Source organism: Rhinopithecus bieti, unplaced genomic scaffold (assembly GCF_001698545.2).
Source record: "Rhinopithecus bieti isolate Rb0 unplaced genomic scaffold, ASM169854v2 scaffold_13857, whole genome shotgun sequence".
NCBI lineage: Eukaryota > Metazoa > Chordata > Mammalia > Primates > Cercopithecidae > Rhinopithecus > Rhinopithecus bieti.
Genome location: NW_016807741.1, coordinates 1221048 through 1243007, shown reverse-complemented (window position 1 = coordinate 1243007; position 21960 = coordinate 1221048). Strand labels below are relative to the sequence as shown.

General features: G+C 43.4%; 1 protein-coding gene across 3 annotated transcripts in view; it reads right to left on the bottom strand.

The window, feature by feature from the left end:
- The window catches only part of PINX1 (PIN2 (TERF1) interacting telomerase inhibitor 1), a 75929-nt gene that overhangs the window by 41161 nt on the left and 12808 nt on the right, over nucleotides 1-21960 (bottom strand). For all 3 annotated transcript variants that reach the window (XM_017883688.1, XM_017883689.1, XM_017883690.1), the window contains exons 5-6: nucleotides 20611-20703; nucleotides 14521-14597 (exon numbers count right to left, since the gene is read on the bottom strand). In XM_017883688.1, coding sequence (XP_017739177.1) covers nucleotides 14521-14597; nucleotides 20611-20703 — 170 coding nt within the window. The remainder of the gene's footprint in view (nucleotides 1-14520; nucleotides 14598-20610; nucleotides 20704-21960) is intronic.

Below are 21960 nucleotides of genomic sequence, written 5' to 3'. Positions count from 1 at the left end.
CATGTTTCAGTAAGATAAGTTAGGAATGGCATATTTCCATGATATACTTTAGACAACCAGAGTACTTGGGAGATTCATGCTTAACTTGTAGGAAGAGGCCACACTAGTGCTGAGGGGAGGCAGAGCACAGGAAGAGGCCACACTAGTGCTGAGGGGAGGAGGAGAGAGCACAGGAAGAGGCCACACTAGTGCTGAGGGGAGGCAGAGCACAGGAAGAGGCCACACTAGTGCTGAGTGGGAGGACAGAGCACAGGAAGAGGCCACACTAGTGCTGAGCGGGAGGAGGAGAGAGCACAGGAAGAGACCACACCAGTGCTGAGGGGAGGAGGAGAGAGCACAGGAAGAGGCCACACTAGTGCTGAGTGGGAGGACAGAGCACAGGAAGAGGCCACACCAGTGCTGAGGGGAGGAGGAGAGAGCACAGGAAGAGGCCACACTAGTGCTGAGCGGGAGGAGGAGAGAACACAGGAAGAGGCCACACTAGTGCTGAGGGGGAGGCAGAGCACCATCTCCTTCACTGCACAGCAGGGGCTTTCTCAGCTTTCTTCAGGCTTGGATCTGACAGGCTGCAGCGGGAGCTCGTGGACGCACATGTAGGGGAGAGGTCTGCATGAGACCACGGCCCTACTTAAATACAACTCATAAGGAAGTCAATCTGAGGAGCAAACAGAATAAGTTTTTGTGTTTTCTGTTTATGTTTTAAAATGGGAATGATGCCAGGGCCAGGATTTGAAAAGAGCAACCACTCCCACCCCTCCCACATCTATTGAGACAAAATAGTTTATAACATTTTGGAATTGATGGATGAGAAAAGGGGTTGTTACACTTTAAAATAAATATTTCTTTTGAATTGAAAGGGTTTTCTCTTACTCTTTCTCCACTCTTTTCCTTCAATAACGATTTGCTGAATACCCTGAGCCTAATGGCCCAACCACTTTCCAGAGTGGGGAACAGCAGTGTTTCCTCTACAAGAGAAACATGTGAGGCAACAGAAGCTATAACCCCTGGAAAACTGACCCCAGAGGTTCTGCCAGCAGGACCTGGGATGCAGCGGAGGGTAGGGGAGACGCTCCTGACAGGAGGGAGGCCAGGGCATGTAGGAGGACCTCCCTCTTGTCCACCAGAGCCCAGGTCCATGGGCCCAGCGAGATGGCTTCTCTAGAGAAGCCAAGACCCACTGACAGAAAGACCCGCCAACTCTGACATCTGGGGGTTCCCTAAGGAAACGGCCAATTCCCCATCTGAGAAGGCTCCCTCTGCAAACAGCTTCCAACTGGCTCTTCATTCATTGACTGTTAAATGAGAGTGGACAGCAAAGGATCATCGGACTATGCAGGGGAAATCCTCCGTCATGAAGGCAGCAAACCAAAACCAAAAGAAAAGAGGAACTCAGAGGACAAAGACAGAAAAACAATCTTAAGAATCTGAAAAACACAATGCCTCCAGAGGCCGGGTAACATATGGTCGTATCCACGACACAAGAACAGAACATTATGAAAAAACAACAAACAACGAGAAAGACACAGCTCTTGAAAATTAAAAATATGACAGCAAAACTTACCTTATAATAAAAGGTTGGAAGATAAAACCAAGAAAATGCCCCCCACCCACCCCCACCAAAGTAGAACAAAGATACAGAAAAATTGGAGACAAAAGGAACATCTGAGGAGGAATTCAAGATGTCAGTGCAACTACTGGCTTCCTGACAAAACAGAGGGGAAAAAATTATGAAAGAGCTAATGTTCCAGAACTCAAGAAAGGACATGAATCTTCATATTGAAAGTTCTACCAAGTGCCTGGTGAGTAAAAACCCCCAACCAACTCATATTCCCATGAGGTTTTAGAATCTGAACATGTTAAGATTCTAAAACATCCTGAAAATGAGATAAACAGGTCTGTGCAAAGGACTAAAGTAAGAACTGCAACAATGGCTGTCAAAAAACACTAGCTAATACCTTCAAAATGCTGAAGGAAAATGATTTGCACCTCAGAATTCTATACCCAGACCATCTGCCATAGTATTATTAGAGATTTTCAGACCTGTGCCCTTCTTAGAAAGCTGCGGAAGATGAGTGAGGAGCTAAAAGGAGCAAGGCTGGGGAAAGTCCAGGAGGCCAGGGAAGTGGCCGAGCCAGCAACCAGTCCTGAGGGAGCCACGAGGCGGAAATCTTGGGAGAAGTCTCTTGGGAGACAGATCCAGCCGACAGATGATCTGATGCAGCTGATACTCTGCAAGTTTTATATTAAGAGGCTACCAGAGGGTCTAGAGGGAAAAAACGAAATCACACAGATATATAGAACGCTTTTGTTTCCCATCAGAAAACCAAAAATTGTTACAGGAAATGTTATTATTACACGCTATTTGGCTTAGCAGGGTACGATATTTACATAGTAATAAAAATATAAACCCCAAATAACAAATTCACTAATTATTATACAATACGATCAGTAGTTTGAGTGGTGTAAAGGCCCAGATCTTAATCTACCAAAACAGAAGTCCACATTTTAAAAATTACAACATTGAAAAATGTCAATGCAAGTTATTATTCTAAAATATGAAGGTAAATACCAAGTAACTGAAGAAGAATTAAAAGTGCTGCAGGGAGGAGGCTTGTGAGGTGAAGTGGCAAGGGTGACTACAGAATGCTCTTTCTTTAAAAGCTGTTTGGTGGAGCTTAATTTTTTTACAACTAGGTGCATATATTACTTCGATTAGAAAATAAGCATTTAACACATACTCTCTTTGTATGAGTCATTGTTCAAATGCTTTATAGGTGATCTCATTTAATTCTGCCTAATAGATGATATTACTATTATCCCTGTTTTAAGATATGAAAATTAAAGTACAGAGAGGTTACATGGCGTGTCCAGCAGTGCAGTGCTAGCAACTGATGGACCCAGGATTTTAACTCATGCAGTGTGGACCAGAATCTGGAGATCTTAACTCGCAAGGAAGCCAGGAAAAGATAATTTCAGCTTGGGAAAAACTATCTGATTTTCACCTATTGGTAAACCTAGATAGTCAAAACCAATCAGCCTATCTGACATGAATAAGTAGGAAGCATTTATTTTCTCATACCTAAAATCCTATATTTTCTATCAACAACACAAAACACAGCCTAAACAGCAAGAGCAGCAGAAAAGGAAAAGTTGGAAAGAAAAATTGCAGTCACACAAACTGTAGTTAAAAAATGACTAAGTTTCCTTGATATATGAATTTCTTGGAAAACCATTTATCAACAGCCTGTTTCTCTCTAGCAGAGTCCCTCAAGCCGAGAGCCATGTCATTCCCCTTTGACTGATTAATTAGCCAATCAGGGGACATTTTTCATTGTGAGGTATGATGGTTTATTTCAGCTAATGTTTGGTCTCTAATGGCGACACATTAAAGCCAACTCGGCTATTTCAGCCCTGTAGAGTGACCAAAAGGAAAGAACAGAAGATAAATCAAAAGAGCTCCCTTCAGTTCCCCTTCAGTCCTTAACAAAACCCCTAAGGAGCAAGTGGCTGCAGGGAAGATCCTCTACCAATAAAGAGAAAAAACAAATAAAAGAAAGGCACACATGTCTTCGAGCCCAAGAGTAGCCTTCCTGCTTCTGAAGAGCAATAATTTATCTGTTGATTTACAGACCACTGATAGAACAGGCCCCCAAAAGTCAATATCTAGCTCTTCTTCCTTTTATCAAAAGCTGTGCTCAATAGAAAATCTAGCTCTGTCATGCTTCTTACTCACGGGGCTGATTTTCCCTGCACTCTGAATTGGAAGAGGCTGTGAGTAACCCACCTCAAGCACTATTCACACCAAAGTCACTCCCCCAGCGAATATCCCATTGCACTGCAGGTTCTCTAAGCTTCTTACCTGTCCCTATGCTGTGAGGGCACTGAAAACACAAAGAAGTAGAAGTTCAAGAGGAGGACAGATGGGAATATTCACATATCCAGGCAAGAAGCACATCTTCAACACGTCCACTGACAGGAGTCACCAAGGCAGGTCTAAGGAGCTGGTCTTTGCTATGTAGTCACATCTTCACCTTTATCATCACCATCCTCATTCATCATTCTAATTTTATGAATCTTGGAAGCTGTGTTAGTCTGTTTTTGTACTGCTATAAAGAAATACCTGAGGCTGGGTAATTTATAAAGTAAAGAGGTTTGATTTTGGCTCACAGTTCCGCAGGTTGTATAGGAGGTGTGCCACTGGCATCTGCTCCTGGTGAGGCCTTGGGAAGCTTCCAGTCATGGTGGAAGGAGAAGGCGGAGCCAGTCCATCACATGCTGAGATGGCAGGAGGAGGTGCCAGGCTCTTAACCAGATCTCATGTGAACTCAAAGAACTCATTCATTATCATGAGGATATCAAGTCATGTGTGAGGGATCCATCCCTACAACCCAAACACCTTCCACCGGGCCACACCTCCGACACTGGGGATTACAATCCAGCATGAGGTTTGGAGGGGACACACCTCCAAACCATATCAGAAGCCTTCAGACAAGACACCACTGTTTCCTTCCTTCCCAACTGATTTAACAATGACTTCCACATGGCTAGTTATGTTCCTGGACACCACTACCATTTGTGTTTGAGGCCAGGATGAGTCACGGCTCATGCTGCTTCTGCCTTTTGATGCCTTGTCCAGCGAGAGAACTGCCACCCTTCAGGCCTAGCTCAATTTTCAATTCTTCTGTGCATCTATGTCTCCTGACAGACTCAGCATTAGCAGCTCCCTGCCTTTGTTCCCACATGTTTAAGGCATATTTCAACAAATGAATTCAATTCGGCAAGAACCTTACTGAGAACCCACTCCATGCCAAGTGTGGTTCTAGATATGAGGAAATATAAAAATTCCTGCCCTTACAGAGATCCCAGTCTCCTGAGGGAAGGCAGGCAGTCAACAAGGGAACCACCGAGCATGTCAGCGGGTGCTCACTACTGTGAAGGAAAACAAGTGACCAAGGTCTGTACTTCCACCCAAAACTGCAGAGAACATGGCATTAAAAGGTTATTGCCTTCGTCATTACTTATCTTCAACATCAATTAAACAAAATTGATGCGTTAGGAGGTCCTGTGCCATTGCCGTAATGGCAAAACGGCAGGCAGGAGTCACTTCACTGGAGGACTTCGAGAAGGACGTGCTTCTCAGCAATGACCCCGTTTACTCAGTAGGTTTATACCAAATATTGTGACTACAAACACATAGATACAATTTTCTCAGTTCTAAAGGATGTCTCATAGAAATTATTACTGGCTATTTTAAACTGTGAGAGTGTTGGTGCTGACTGTGATGACAGTGGTCTCAGCAGCAGCAGCTAACTAAGAGTTTTATGTGGCTTATCATTTAATCTTCCCTGGATCTTTTATTATCCCCATTTACAAATGAAGAAGCTGGGGCTCAGAGAGGTTAAATAACTTGCCCCAAATCACGCAGTCTTCAAACTACTCTTGGGCTCACAGGCAGGCATATGAAACTCTCAAGTGCCTATTCACAACACTATATGGCCCTGAGTGAGCTGCCCTTTAGAAGAAACCAGAGTAGAACATTCATTAGACGACCTGATTTCCTCATTCTACTGGCTCAGATGGTTCTACCAGATATGTATGTTTGACACCAGGTATCGATGTCTAATCATAGAACCACAGGAAGACAAATCCTGAGACAGCCATTTCAGTTATCTACACAACAAACCATCCTGACACTCAGTGGCTTCACACATAACAGCCATTTCCCTGTTCACCCTATTTCTGTGGGTTAGCAATTAGGAAGGGCTGGGCTGGGCAACCCTGGCTCAGGGTCTCTCAGGCAGATATTGTCAAAAGGTGGGGAGAGCCGGCAGAGCCAGGAGCTGGCCAGGCACGCTCGGGGAGCCTGCATAACTCACTGATCACGGTCTCTCCATGGGGGCTTGCCTGGGCACTGGGCCTCCTCACAGCTTGGGGCTCGGGGCAGCTGGACTATTTACATGAAAGCTTCAAGAGCAAGTGTTCCAGCCAACGAGGCCTCAGAAGTCACCTGGTATCCTACTGCTAGACTGTCTTGGCTACAAGCAAGTTCCAGGCCTGCGCAAGTAGAGGGGAGGGGACCGGACTTCACCTCCTGGTGCGGAGGTGGTAAGGGCCCACCTAGAAGAGCATGTGGAATGGGAGGTATCGCTGAGGCCATCTTTGGAAAACAGAATCTGCTACACAAACATATAACTCAAGACTCATTTATAGATATCTGAGTTTACAGATAAAATAGGAACACCCTACCCAAGGTGAAGGTAACTTTGCCTTGATACTCCACAGTTCCAGTTGCTCTTTCAAGTCTTGAATCTGCTAAGACAGATGACTTGCTATTTTACCTGAAGTCTATTTGATCTCTTGTTTGCACACATCAAGACCCTTTCACATTCATCTACTGGATAAAGGGCATAAGTAGATAAAGCCAAAATTGCTCAAGCATGTAAGAATCAAGAAGCATCCAAGTAATGTTCTCTTTTTTGTTGTCGAGGAAAACGTAAAACTTCAAGTCAAGTCTTAAACCTGCCAGCACCATTTCAAATGGGATCATTTCACATCTTCTCTTTACTCCAGAATGAGAGAAGGACAGAACTGGAAGGGCTTGAATGCATTTAGCTGGGACTCTTGCCTGGTACCAGAACCTGCACAGGGCACTCCCAGGAGGCGTGCACTGTGCCCAGCAGCTCTGCCAGCCCATGCAGGCTGTTTCCTTTTCCTGAGTTGTTACCTTTCTATGAATTTCATCAGTCAGTGCTAATTCTTCCTTTGTCCAAACTGTCACCCTGACAACTATACCCAATTCTTCCACCTGTTTCTGTACATAACATGCTTTCCAGGCGCCACTGTCCCCGAAGGCCATTCTCTGAATGTACTCTTTGAAAACATGACCCCCAGGCCCCCAAAGAGCTGTTAAAGCGCAGTTACCAGTGAGGAACACAACTTACAAGCCTGTTGCTTTCAGCAAGTGGGCACAGCCTCCCTGGCACAGCCCAGCCTGCACTCAGGACAGGTGCCACAGGACATAATTTGGCTTAGGTTAAACTTGTGGTCAGGATACATGTCCTACCTTCTAATTTTCATCTAGCTGCTACCAAGTTAGATGTTTCCAGAACTAAATGAGACTGTATGTATCTTCATAAACTTTCACCTTAAAGCAGTGAAAACGTTTTGGCCAACTGTCCCAGCTAAGAGAGATCATTTTGAATCAGGATTCTGTTATCAATGGTCAAAATGATGACAAGAATTACTAAGGTCATCACTGTTGGGAAAAAATGAATTTTGGAACTCAAGTGTATTATTTGTCTTGTTTGTGGGCTTATATTTCTCCCTAACTAAAAGGTTTTTAATTAAAAGATGACTTTGGTGTCCAGATGTGGAGCAGGGGGAGGGTGGGCAGAGCGATGGGTACAGGAAGGGGGGTCCACATCCTGCAAAGCCCTCATGAAACTCACCTAACCATAAACATCGGGTATCAGTGTGAAAATTCAAAACAAAAGGAGAAATGCCCTTCAATTAAAAGGCACTTGAAAAATTACGGCAATAAAGAGACTCTTCTCAATGATCTTCTCCATGAGGAACTTAAGGCATTGAAGCCAACCAGAAAAATGAATGGTCCAAGATACTTCATGAATCCCACCAAGCAAAACAGAGGCGTCTGCTTGGAATTCGTTTTCAGACTGGATAATCAGCAAGCAATGGGGAAAAAGGGGACTGACAAAGAGAGGTGAGAAAGGAACACAAACTGCCAAGAAGTCATGCTTTGCTTCAAAAAGCAAAAGTCAGCAGAAGAATTTCAAGGAAAATGATTATTGAGTTGGTATCCTGGGAGAGTGTAACTCTCACGAGGGTTCTAATTCAATCAGGCTAGAGAGGTGAAGAAATGGACAATTATTTTGCCAGGAGCCCATGCCAGAAGCATGCTAAACAGAGAAACGAAGTGAGAAGGCTGGTGACACATTCTCCATCCTCACTCCGGTTTCAGAGTATTTTCTCTAGTGATAAGGCTCAATCCGGAAACAAGCCGGAGAGAGGAAGGAAACTGGGAAGGTGGGGGAGGGAAAAAAATGAGAGAGGAAAAAAAAAAAAGAGTAGCAGGAAGTTCAACCAGATAGGAACTGATGGAATTTGTTTTTCAGTGTCTCCAACTTCAAATTGCAAACCAAGTGAGAAAAGACACACACTTATGTACACAGGCCCTGGCAGGCACTGGCCAGCACAAGTACTGCCGCAGGTCTCAAGGGGCCCTGGGAATCTCAATTCATTATCTTCGATCATTTCTTTGTCTCCATAGAAAGTGCACACATCTCCAATTTAGGTGCACTCCAAACCAGAGTTATTATCTTCCAATCAATATACAACAAAGATGGTGGGAAAAGGAAGAACTTGGAAATTAGAAATGTGCAACCAGCCGTCCCCACACAGAACAGTTTATGAGAAGTTTTCTGAGCAATTGGCAGTTCATGATGATCTTTCACCGTTGAAGCCAGTACCTCTGAATAGCCGGATTCAGTGGGGAAACAGCGCCTCCTGACAACTTCGGTGTCTGGAGGAAATACTCAGCACTAATAAAGTCAGAGGAAAGTCCTTCAAGCAATAGGAATGCTTTATCTTCTGAGCAAAGAAAACAGCCAGAGCTGTGAAAAACTATTCCAGAGTGAAATGCAAGGTCTGAAAGCCAGTTTCTGGCAAACTGGGTTGATTTTTAAAAACATAAAATGGTGTGAGCGAAGATTTATTCAATAATCCTTTCTCCAGAACCCACAAGTAGATTGTGCATGGCATGCAATGTAGATTATGAATATGTCCTACTCTCAGAGAAGAAATACTTATTGATTAGAACATTTCAAAAGGAAAAGACATTTCAAATATCAATGATGACGCTATACAAACGGTGATTTTTATGGTAACAAAGTCCATTTTTTAAAAAGAGATGAATGATAAGGCTTCAACTGACTGAATCCCTACCATGTGCCAACGACTGGAGCCAGTCACATGCTGGGGACCTAGAAATAAGAACACACATCCTCTCTAAGGTGTTCGCTGGCCAGTGTACGCCACAAATGAAAAAGTCCACATGTAAAACACAGTGAAGCGATTTCTTCTTTTTCTTTGTTTTTTTGAGACAGGGTCTCGCTCTGTCACCCAGGCTGGAGTGCAGTGGCATGATCATAGCTCACTGTGGCCTCAATCTCCTAGACTCCAGCAACCTCCCATCTCCAGCCTCCTGAGTAGCTGAGACTACAGGTGGATGCAACTGAGCCTGGCTAATTTTTAAAATTTTTTTGTAGAGACGGTGTCTCACTACATTGCCTAGGCTGATTTCAAACTCCTGAGCTCAGGCAATCCTCCTGTCTCGGCCTCCCAAAATGTTGGGATTATAGGCGTGAGCCACTGTGCCCAGCTAGCAGTTTCTTCATTAGACACAAAAACGTCAGAGAGAGGACAGAAAGCATGATTTAAGTTTCATAAACATGTCCTAGAAGTCTTGCATTTAGCTTGGATTGTTGCTGTTTCGTTTTGATGTAATTTTCTTTTTATTTCTATACATTATATTCAAAATAATTAAGAGAACACATTCTTCATTTGGCATAGTTTGTTCCACTACACAAACAAAGTTCATTCCTACTATGCTCACAAAGGAATTTTACATTTTAAGTGATTTTTTTTTTGGAATGAAGATTTCTAAATGCATAGTCTTAGATTTTAATGCTTCTTTTTGGACCAAGGACACCTTCGAAAATCCAATGAAAGCTCTGCCCGTGTGCCCCCACATATTTTGCATGCAATTTAAAGGAGGTCACAAACTCACTACAGTGAGTTTACCTTGAGATACTGCCAACACCATGAGCTCTCCAATACCAGCACGCTACAGATGACAAAACTGTCACGACACCACTTTGTACTTATATATCACTTCACAGTTTAACATACCTCTGAAGTTACTAAGTAATGATTTAATCAATTGGAGTGAACTTTAAAGACGTCAACTGATTTGATCTCTACAAGGAGTTCTCTAAAGACTTATAAAACAGAAAATAACACTGAGCTTGGCTAAGTGCAGGAAGCAGATCACGGAAACAACTGGCCTTTAGCACTGGGTAGTGACCCCTGCAGATCTGAGCAGCCTCGGCGTCAAACTGAGAGACCATGTGGTCTGTACACACGATATGCCACTCCTAGTCAGACAATTCTGTCGACAGCAGTGGTTGCTAGGATCACGGGCAGTGCTGGAAGGGTATGCAACTATGATTGGGGTTAGCATGAAATAGTTCAGGATCTTCACTGAACTATTAGTTCAGGTGGTCATGAAATAGTTCAGGATCTTCACTGAGATAATAATGGTCACACAATCCACAAATGTGATAAAGGGGCACAGAGCTATATGAGCAGATGGTACCAATGCCCATTTCCTGGTTTCATCATCCTGTACTGCAGTTAGGTAAGATGTAAGCACTGGGGAAAACCAGATGAAGGGTACACGGAACCCCTCTACTATCTTTGCAACATCCTGTTAATCTATAAAAAGTTAAGGAAAAAACCCTCATGACTATTAATCAAGGGCTGCAGATGTTTCTTGGATATAAATATATTCAGATCATCCAGTTCAATAGAGAGATGAAAAAATACACAAGCAACACAACATCTATGCTCCAGATGCTCAAGTTCTTTCTTAATTTAGCCTCCAGCCCCAACAAGGAAGTCAAGTCGTTCCCTAGGCTGGTCCAGACACCTAGTTACATGCTTCTCAACCCTAACAGCTCACCTCTGACTACAGATAACAAAGAAGTTTTGAAATTTAAACCATTATTTTCTACAAAATAGGAACAGCCAATCATTTTCCCACAAAGTTACGATACAGCATCAACCACTGGTGTCTCTGATGAAGCTCAACAAAAGCTGCTAAGGCCTAACTAACCCCCTTCAATGTAGATTTTTTGTTAAATGTGAAAGAGTTCATTAACTTCGGCAGGACTGCGGTACAGGAGAAAGAAGGCTGATTTTGAAATTGGAGGGACACAGATTTAAAGCCCACGTGTGCCATTCTGGAGTGTTCTAACAATTCTCTCTGTGTTTCCGTTTCCTCACTGCCACAGAGGGGATGCTGACGCCTACATGACAGGATTGCTGCGAGGATGAAATGAGAAAATCCAGCAGAGGATTTGGCACACAGGTGCTTAATAAAATTGGAATTCTACGATGGCAGTCAGGAGCTACAGAAATTAAAATCAGTAGGCTTCGCTTAATGCAAGGGTGATGCTGTCACCCAAGCCAAGAATGTGGTTAGCACCAAGGTTCTGGAACTCGGGGTGCTGAAGACAGATCAGCGTCAGCACCTAACCAGCGCACCCACAGAGCTACTGCTGCCTTAACGGCCCGCACCGCCATGGTTTCCAGGACTCTGGAGGTAGGTGACCTCCAGCAACACCTTGGCCTCTGCAATGCCAAATATAAATCCAGGCCGACGCGGCTATGACAGTCAAGCAAAGCAACAACATGCAGTATTCCCGCCCACTGAGGATGGGAGCCGAAAGAGGTTGTATTTTCAAACAGATCTGATCAAAGACCTCCTGCCTTTGACTATAAGGGCTGTTGTAACTAACAAGGTAAGGTTTCTTAGCAATAGTCTACTCAAGGAAGGTACCAGTATACTCAATAAAAGCAAACTTATATGAAAATCCACATGGATGTCAAAGATAAATTTAAAGGTCATTTTGCTTTATAGAAAGAATATTCTGTTTGTCTTAAATGTGATAACATTTAAACAGATTCTGCTTTCTGCACACATGTGGGCACACATCTAATGGAAAATACTGTCGAGGCCCGACCTCCTCAGTGTGGCACACAGGCCAGCAACAGTGTCACCTGGGAGCTCCTTGGATGGGGACGTGCAGGCTCTCAGCCCCCACCCAGGTTTCCTGAGTCGGAATCTGCAGTTTGACAAGGAAGCCCTGTGCACACGGCAGGACTTGAGGAGCTCTGTCCTCAGGGTTACTCACGACCCCAAAGCCAGAAGCTCTCAGTACAGCTGCATGGCAGGCTTTCCCCGGGTTCTCAACCCTCGCTCCTTACCGAACGTCAGAATAAATGCCGGAACAGTTGGGGAGGTATTGAAAAAAAAAATTTTTTTTTTCTCTTTTTGTAATACAGATACCTGGGCCCTGACCCAAGATTTAATTTAATCGGTCTTGGGCAGGACCCTGGCATTAGCGTTTGTTTAAAGCTCATTAGGCAATGCCAGGGCAACCTTGTTGAGAACTATGGCTACAGACGGAGAGCAGGGCCTGGTAGAAGACTGCCTCACCAACAGGTAGGACCTAAATTCATCACTGGAAGAAAACACTGAACTGGAAGAGAGAGAAAGATGTGACTAACGGAAATCTTGCACAAAACACCATGTTGCATCAAGGTTGATCATCTCTACACCAACTGGACCAAAAGAGATTTTCCCGGGGCTAGCATTAGGGAACTGCTTCTGAAGCTCCTCAAACACAGGTGGGTGTCTCACTTTAACATGACTTAGCCACCAGAATCAAGTAACACCACATAGTGCTGAAAATCTCAAGGCACCCAACACAAATAAATTCTCAAACAGAAATCTGCCAGAGGATCAGAAACCTCTGATCTCTTACAACTAACAGCTTTCTGCACCAACCACATAAATTCTCTTGAAGTTCTACAAAAGCCGACAAGTAATATTCCTCCCTGATCTGTTCAATTGTACATTTGCAAAGAAGGTGTCCGGGAGGGCAAAGGCTGGGGGTGGTGGGTGGGTGGCAGGGAGAAGAGAGAGGATCAGCGTGCAGGGATGTGGAAGCACCAGTGCAGAAGGCGCTGTGCGCCCCACGGGGCTGGGGAGATGGGGGTTATCTCAAGGTGTGGGAGGGATGTGGAGTTGATGCAAAGGCTCAGGCTGTGATCGTGGGGCGGGGCAGCTGTTGGGCAGACCAAAGGAGATGGAGTGCAAGAGGCGCGGGACGGGAATTCCAGTTCTTCCTGAGGACACGGAGGCGACTGAGAGAGTCAAGGAGGAGGGGTTGGAGGGGAGGCTGGGATAAGCCAGAGGCCATGTCCTCAGTGAACAAGGAAGAGTGGCCTAGTCCAGGTCTCATGGTGGGCACTGAGGGCAGAGGTGCAACCAGAAGCCAGCCTGTCTGACCATGGCTCTTTCCAGCAGCCCCTTTTGAAGGAGCAGCCAGCCTGGCCTGATGTCAGAGCAGCTCCTCCCTAGTGACCACTGCCTACCGTGACTCAGCACAGTCCACGCAGGCACCAAAGCCAGGTATCCTTTCCCAGCCTGCTGCTTCCATCTGCCGAGAGTACAGCGGCAGACAAGGGCTAAGGTACCCAGGAATTTAGTCCCAATCTGCACAGGGAATCACCAAACAAGACTTCCAACCACTGGTAATTCTAGACTCTCTAAAAATTATTACTATTAAGAAACAAATATCTACCACCTTAGAAATAAAGATTTCTGTCAGTCTGGAAAAATGCCAGGAATTAATAAACCAAGTCTTCTTTTTTGCTCTATGGTCACCAAGGGCCCTGGCTAGGAACCAATAAAAGAACATCAGTACAACATACCAGGTTAGCTGAGTAACAGCGGTCACAACCATATGTTCCAGATTTTCTTAGACAATACCAGTTCTAAGTATTTTTAGCCTGTTATCTTCAGAAATCTGTATTTCAAAATCCTAATATATCTCAAATTATATCCAGGGCTGTCTTTTACACTTAAAAACAGCACAAAAAATTCTTTGCAATATTATACAGCCCAATTTAATAATTAGAATGATAAATTATGGACTTCATTCCATTAAGGGTGCAGTTTAGTCACCCCATTCTTTTCTTCTAGTTGTAGAGCAAAAATATTGAATAGAGGAAACACCCCATCGAACCCCCTTATAGACGGTGCTGATCTAGCGCTGTCTCACATGCTGTTAGAATGGAACAGGCTGGTTCTAGAGAATGAAGGTGACATCCTTCCTCCCACCTCCGTTCCAAAGGCAGTCACACAGTTTGAGCAGAATGGACAAAATCCCTCCCACCTCGGCCATGGAAGAGATATTTTCCCTCCAATTATAACAGCAGTGGGTATTCTTCCCCAAGTTTAATCTAGTTCTCACACCAAAACCAAAAGAACAAAAGCCAAAAACCAGAGAACACTTATTCTTTGTTTTAAGATTCCTTATAAAACATTATCTACCCAGTAATATTAGTAAAAGGATCATATCTAGGCTGTGTATGAAGCCTCCGAAGTGTTTTGGAAACTTTGTCGGAAAAGTACTAGTCCTAGATAGAAACAGTCCCATACACAGGTGAGAATCAGACAGTACTAAAGCGGAACAGACGCTGTGGGCTTTATACCTCGAGAGTCTAAACAGTCCCATACACAGGTGAGAATCAGACAGTACTAAAGCGGAACAGACGCTGTGGGCTTTATACCTCGAGAGTCTAAACAGTCCCATACACAGGTGAGAATCAGACAGGACTAAAGTGGAACAGACGCTGTACTGGGCTTTATACCTCAGGAGTCTTCTTACTCTGTCTTTTCCCAAAAATGCAGTCAAGATCTGTTTTGCTCCGAGATGATAGATCCTTCCCTAGAAAAACAATGTGATGCTTTCAGTGAGACCGCTCTTCCTAAAAGAAGGAGCAGAGACGTGAGTTACATGGCACCTCAAAGGAAAATGGCTTTTGGGAAAGAAAGAAACAACTTTGACTTTCTTTTTTTTTTTTTTTTTTTTTAAGACGGAGTCTCTCTCTGTCACCCAGGCTGGGGTGCAGTGGCCGGATCTCAGCTCACTGCAAGCTCCGTCTCCCGGGTTCACGCCATTCTCCTGCCTCAGCCTCCCGAGTAGCTGGGACTACAGGCGTCGCCACCTCGCCCAGCTAGTTTCTTGCATTTTTTAGTAGAGACAGGGTTTCACCATGTTAGCCAGGACAGTCTCGATCTGCTGACCTCGTGATCCGCCCGTCTCGGCCTCCCAAAGTGCTGAGATTTCTACCCACTGTTTCATTACAACTCTTCCATTAGTAAACAAAATTAATTAAATTTTAAAAACAAGTAAATGTTTTAGAACCAGAACTCTTGACATCCACTTAATTATAGAAACAACCCAGAGCATCCTGACTGCAAGGAAAGCTAAATTCTACAGCTCACTCTACTCCCGCTATGCCCTCAAGGTGCAATTCCTGGGTCTCTGGGTTCCTCATTTAAAAATAGATCTCATTTGCTTCAGAGATATGAGCTACTTAAAGATTATGAAATGCAGATTAAAAAATATTACTAGACACATAGCTTCAACTCCACATATGCACATGAATGAGAATGTATCATATTTGACATATGGGAGCTTAATAATTAACTCAACAAACAAACATTTTAAAAGAATACATGTAAATAAAAAATACTGTATAAGGGGGACAGGGTTTCAGATTTTTCTTCTTAAAATGTTCTTTACTGCTCTAGCTATATTGTCTAAATAAAAGGCTACATAGGGAGAGCAGGAAATTAAATGGCTCTATGGTTCTTATTTAAAACATTAAACTCTTTAATTTCAAACCCACGAACCAACTAATTTAAAATTCACTTCTTTGGAATTTCCACTTCTACCCGATAATCCTCTGTGAGCAGTCAGCCAAATCTATTCCCATTTGTCAAAGGCACGGTAAATGCATTGTAAAACGTAACTACTCCATGTAAAGGCTTGAGGCTGTGGGCGAGGGAGGTTCTGGGTCAGACACAGGAATGTGAGTTTCACACTGGAAGCCGAGTTCCACCGTCACAGACTCACTCGTCTTCTTGGTTTCCTGTAGCACACTGACTTGGCAAAGTAATGTCATGACCCAGAAGGTTCTAGTTCACTGACTATCACTGGGGCACTTAAATATGACATTGCTTAGTGACTCCGTGAACTTAAAAAAACAAAACACCCTTCAATTTAATGCAAAACCAGGTGCCAAAACCAGTTTCCAAGGCAGCAGTACCAGATGAAGTGGCCCAGGCGGTATGACCTGTTCCTCCCAGGAGGGCAGGCTCCCTGGGCTCTGCCTGCTGCTCTCCTTCCTACCTGAGCTTGACACTAAGCCCTCCTGCTTCTCATTTATGATTAAATAGGACCTACACAAAAAGACCCAAGGGAAAACCTACTTAAGAATAGACAATGCACATCACAGATAGTGCAGAAAATGAACCGGGAAAGTGGGGAAGAAAACTAGTTGTAGCAGGAAGAGGTGGACAAACTCATCGGAGGTGTAGAGATGTCCTCACAGCTTTACTGCCAGTACAGCCCATTTTCCAATGCAAAGCACAATTTGTACTTCAGAAAAGGCAGCTGCACTTAATTCAAAATGTGTACTGGCCATCTATCCCTAACCTATCCTCTGGAATACAGACACTCTAGAAAATGCAAATTAAGATCTCTTTTACAGGCATTAGACTAAAAGGAATGCTGGAGGGATTAAGGAAGAGAGGGCACATGCGAGATCACAATTCGAAACTACGATGTCAAAAGACAAACACACAGAGAGTCAAAACTCAAAACAGATCTGAAAGTCAAAGGGGAACTGCCAAGCTGGCAGAGACAGTAAAAGCTACGCCAATGAAGGTGCACCTGTGTCTAAAGTTTTGATGATGGATTCTTGTACCAGAAATGTTTATCCTTTAGCAAAGTTCACTTAAGTAAGTGTAGAAACCAGGATTGTTACAGGCTTTGCTCTGGATTTGATCTGGAAAACAAGAACACAGAGAAGAAAGAAGAGTCAGAGACCAGTGGAAAGGAATATAAAAGGTGGATAAAAAGGTGAAGATGGAAGTGATCTTGAGATTGTTACTAATTAATGGTCCTGATGGAAAGCTTATAAACACTAGGAAATTATGGCCACTTTTGAATAAATACCACAAACTTAAAAAGTATTTAAAAAGCTTATTTGTTTCAATTCTGAATTATGGTCAAATCATACAAAATACTGTTGATAAACTTAGAGAAAATGACAATTAAGAAAACTGAATAGGAAACAGATCTATGTGGATTTGGTTCATCTATTAGTCTTCAATGCATGACATTTGCAGAATCAGTAAGAAAGGCCTCCGAGAGTCAGACTGCAAGTTCCTGCAAGGATGAGCAGGTGCTTTCATGGAAGTACGCTCTATTTAGGATCGTTTTAGCTGTTGTCTAATAATCATGATTATCAGTTTCCCAGTCTGTCACAGTAGCTACTGGGAAGGGAGGAAAATTACTGCTATAGTCAGACACATTTACAATACCAAGATGTCCACATGGGAGGCAACTAAAACTTTTATAGACACGAGAACTTAGGAATCAAGATGACGTGGAAACAGTTTAGCAATAACCCAACAAGCTGTATTAGAATTGAGGCTCAAAAAACCAAGTCTGTGGAAAAGCAGAGTTGAGCTGCCGAGAGTAAAGAAGCGAAGAGCAAGGAATATGTTTGCTAAAATAAAAAACACTTAGGGTTTATAAAGGTAGCTTCGATTGTTTAGAAAATTCATTTTCATTATTCAGTCAAGAAGGACAAATAAAATGAAATACTTTTATTTTTATTTTTTTTAATTGCAAACACACAGAACTGGCAGTCAGCCGAGGGCAGAAGATAAGGGTAACTCCACTAAAAGCCACCGTAAACCAGGAAAGTGGGAAGAGTCAGTGTGGGTGACACAGGTCAGACCCTAATAAGCAATAATAAGAGTCAGAATTTTCAAAAAGCCTACAAGGTGGTACGTGATATTTGTTTAAATGTCAAAAGAATCAGAAGAGGAAACTGAATGCTCCTCACCACCGGTGTGCGACTGAGGGGCAGGGCTGACTGCGCTGTGAATACCAATTCTGTATTTCCCGACCAGGAAGCTGAGCACCTGAACACGTGTTAGGCATGTCATTTCCTTGTTTAAGAAGCACATAAAATAGCCCAGACTCTCACAGGAATAAGAAGTCTGCAAGATTCCCAGGATAAAGCTGCACAATTACAGTTTATGCAACTTTCATCCAACGACTGCATAACTGAGGGGAGGAAGCACTGCTCTCCTGCCAACATCTCACCATCCAGTCAGAAAACCTCAAAAATGGCTTTGTGTTGATTGACATTTTCCCCTCTGCAGATATAGCCTTTATCTGCAGACATCTTTTGAATTAAAAAAAAAAACTCACAAACCAAGCTGGAGTTGGGCTTTTAAATAAGTATGGATAAAACTGACTTTTAAAATTATACAATAAATTAGCTCAAGTGAGACGATAAACTCAGGACCAGGGAAAGGAATAATTATATATCAGAACTAAAAAGATATAACCAGCCAGGTGCAGTGGCTCCCACCTGTAGTCCCATCACTTTAGGAGGCTAAGGCAGGAGGATCACTTGAGCCCAGAAGGTCAAGTCTGTAGTGAGCTGAGATTGTGCCTCTGTGCTCCAGCCTGGGCAACAGAGTGAGATCCTGTCTCAAAATAAAATAAAATAAAATAAAATGATATAGCCGATATTTAGGCAGTAGCTCTTACCAAACTATGTAAAATTCCATCTTCCTGTTTGATTTCCTGGACCATGCATGAGTGACAGTATGAATCATCCTCATCAACGAAGTGAATGAGTCACTGCCATGGTGAGCATGCCCACTGGTTAAAACCTTTACGAGCCATAATGCTGAAAAAGCAACGGCTCCATAAATGGGCCACTGCCTATAAATCGTAGAACAGAGCCTACCTCAGAACTTAATAGCCACTTACAAATGTATCCACATTTTACAAAAGAGGAAACTGAGTCTGAAGGGAAATGGGTAGGTGACTTGTCTGAGCGAGTAATGGCCAGAGTCAGATTTTCTGTGATCTAAGATAGTGTACCCTAGAGGAAACTTTAAAATAAGCTTGCACCGAGGACTAAAAAGCTAGATGGTAAACCATTCTTTTCTTCACTCCCTGGACTTTTGCTTCCTTCTCTCTTTCCTACATAGGCCCAGTCTGCATGTCCTTCCTGTCTCCACTCCAGCTACTCTCTGCAATCTGACAATAGATCCGGGACTCTTTCTGTTCTGCATACTGACTCCCCCTTCTTCCTAGGCAAGGCTAATAGATACAGAACCCTCGCTGGAAGACAGAAAATGAAGGCACAAGTCACCCAGCAGTCTGACAGGGTCACCCAGCAAAGGAGTGGCTTAACTAGAAATAGAAAGCAGATGCTCCCGGCATCCATTAGATTAAAGCAGATTACAGAGGCTTATCCCAGCCTCAGCAAATGCTTCAGATGAAATCATGCATGCAGTCTGGCACCAAAGGAAAATCAGAAGATTCTACCTGTAAAAGTGAAAGCGTAAAATGCTGCCACACCATCCGAAAGTTACAGCTCACTGAGTTTTATTAATTTGCTCTGCAACAGCACCTTCTGTGATCGTGTTTTTTCTACAGTCTAATGAAAACAGAAGTGCTGTTTCAGGGATTGAGTATGAAGTGAGCATTTCCCCTCTCCTCAAAAGGACTGAGGGCCAACGAAGCCTATATTCTGATCCACAGCAGGCTGGGGTGGAGAAGAACCCCAGTCAGAAGGGATGCAGGCGACAGCCAAGAAAGTTCCGCGTGAGAGAAAGAAAGGAGGAAGCAGAAGAACCACGGCTGCTGACGAGAGAAGGGAGGCTCAGCCTCTCCCTGCACACAAGCCCCGATCCACTCAGCTCTGCCACGGCCTCTCACCTCAACCAAACCCAGTCCTTACATTTGGGCTCCTGGCCCCAAATGAAAAACATCATCAATACTTCAAAGTAGTGGGAATTCCAGCTCCCACTGCTATCCAGGCTGGTTCTACAAGTTAAGAGCTTCCCAGCAATGCCCTGATATGCATGACATTCATAGAAGACCAAAGCAAAGAGATGTGCTTTTCCTGGCTTATTGAGGTAAAACACATCCAACCTCCCAGGGAAGAACCATCAGTAGAGACTAGATATGACAGTATCAGCATCATCATCACGCTTCTTAGCTATACTATGTAATAAGCAGGTTTCTAATTCATGGTACTGTTCTACAGGCAAACAACTGGAGAGTTGATGCTAGTAAGTTAAATTGTTTCTTTCCAATGCAAGACCGCCACCTAGCGGCTGAAGAGGACAGCCGGCATGCCTACGCTGTGAAATGGATAAATTACGTGGAAGAAAGGGTCAACCAGGGAGTGTGCTTTATCACACTGGAGGTCTCAACATAGAGCATAATTCTCTAACGTGGCGTATTAAGAGCTATCTAACACCAACACTCAGCTGTGAAAAAACAAATGCAGCTAAAAATGTTGGGCAAGAAATAAAAATTATTTTCTGACCTAGCTACATAAAGTCCCTTTTTCCTCTAAATATAAGCTGATTCCATTTTTTAGCTCAGCCACAGGACTTGTTCCCAGTCTAAAGCCTAACCTGGATCCCATCTCAGATCTCTCAGATCTGAATTCTAACAAGATCCTCAGGCACACCACAGTCAATGCGAAGACTCCAGCACCGTTTCAGAGCAATTCAGTCAGGCTGTCCATAAAGCATGAAGTCACTGTTGACCAAGAGCTAAAATGCTTCAAACCACTCAGGACAAATACACAGATTTCAACAACAAGTAAAGAAATGCTTAATCTTACCTTTTGTGAATTTCATATAGTGAACACGGTTTTTGGAGATTTTGGACTTTTCCTCAAGGCTAAAAGATTTCTTTTCCTTCTTGTCTGAGGAATCTTAAAAAAAAGATGAAAAAAAATACATTAAAGTCTTTGTAATCCAATCTCATTTATTCTCCTAACAGTGGATAGTCTTTAAAGAAAATTTTAGGAACCATATCATTTATGATTGAACTCTTTCATTTATTTGCTCTACAATAGCACCCTTCTGCTGGATCTCTGTTTTCTTTCTACCGGTCAAATGATTAGAAATATTTCCTTAATTTGCATACTACGGATCAGGCCAAGCTGCCCTCCAGAAATTTAGAAAATCCTTGAGGAAGAAATGAAAACTTGTGTTCACACAAAAACCTAGACACAAATGTTCATATTAGCCTTATTCATCAGCAAAATACCGAAATCACCCCCAAGTCCTTCAACGTGTGAATATGCATGAACAGCTGAGCAACCCCTGGGCCATCCTTGCAGTGGAATACCACTCCACAGTGAAGAGGGGCGGCCGCTGCCACTGCAACGGCCAGGACGAACTCCAGGGTGTTGTGCTTAGTCAAAGAGGTCCATCTAGAAAAACACCTCATATGACTCCATCTACCGAACATTCTCGACATGACAAAACTATATAGAGAGAGGACAGATGAATGGTTTCTCGGGGACAAGGATAAAGGTACAGTGAGTACAAATACAAAGATGAAGCATGAGGTTGCTGTGCCGTGGTGGCCAATCCTGTATCTTCACCGTCGTGGGTGCTGCATGAATCTACACTTGTGATAAAATTGCACAGAACCATACACCCATGTGCAAATGAATGGAGGCCAAAAAGAATTATGAAAACTGGATAAGGTTTGTGGTGCAGTTAACAGTAACATCAAGTGTCAACTTCCTGGTTTCGAAAAGCCACAGTAATATAATGTCTCTCCACCCTGAGAGAACAGGGGAAAGACGTTCAGGACTCTTTGTATCATTTTGCGAATTCCTACGAGCTTGTAATTATTTCAAAAGAAAAAGTTATTTAAAAAAGTGAATAGAGGTAAGACAGGTTAAATGATCATCTAAATACAGATCAGAAATGACGATTAGGTGACATGTGACGGAGCAGCACTGGCTCCGAGCCACCTCCTCAGGGTTTCGGGGAGGACCACTGGCAAGGCAAAAGGAGCAGGAACACACCACTGAGGAAGACATCCGATGGGAACTCCTTTGACAGAAAGGAAAATGTGAGCCAGAAAGTAGTCCCTTGCCTGAACTATCAGAGCAGGCTGATCTGGGGTTAGAGTCAATTATAAATTAGCTAGCCACCTGCATTCTCTTACCTGT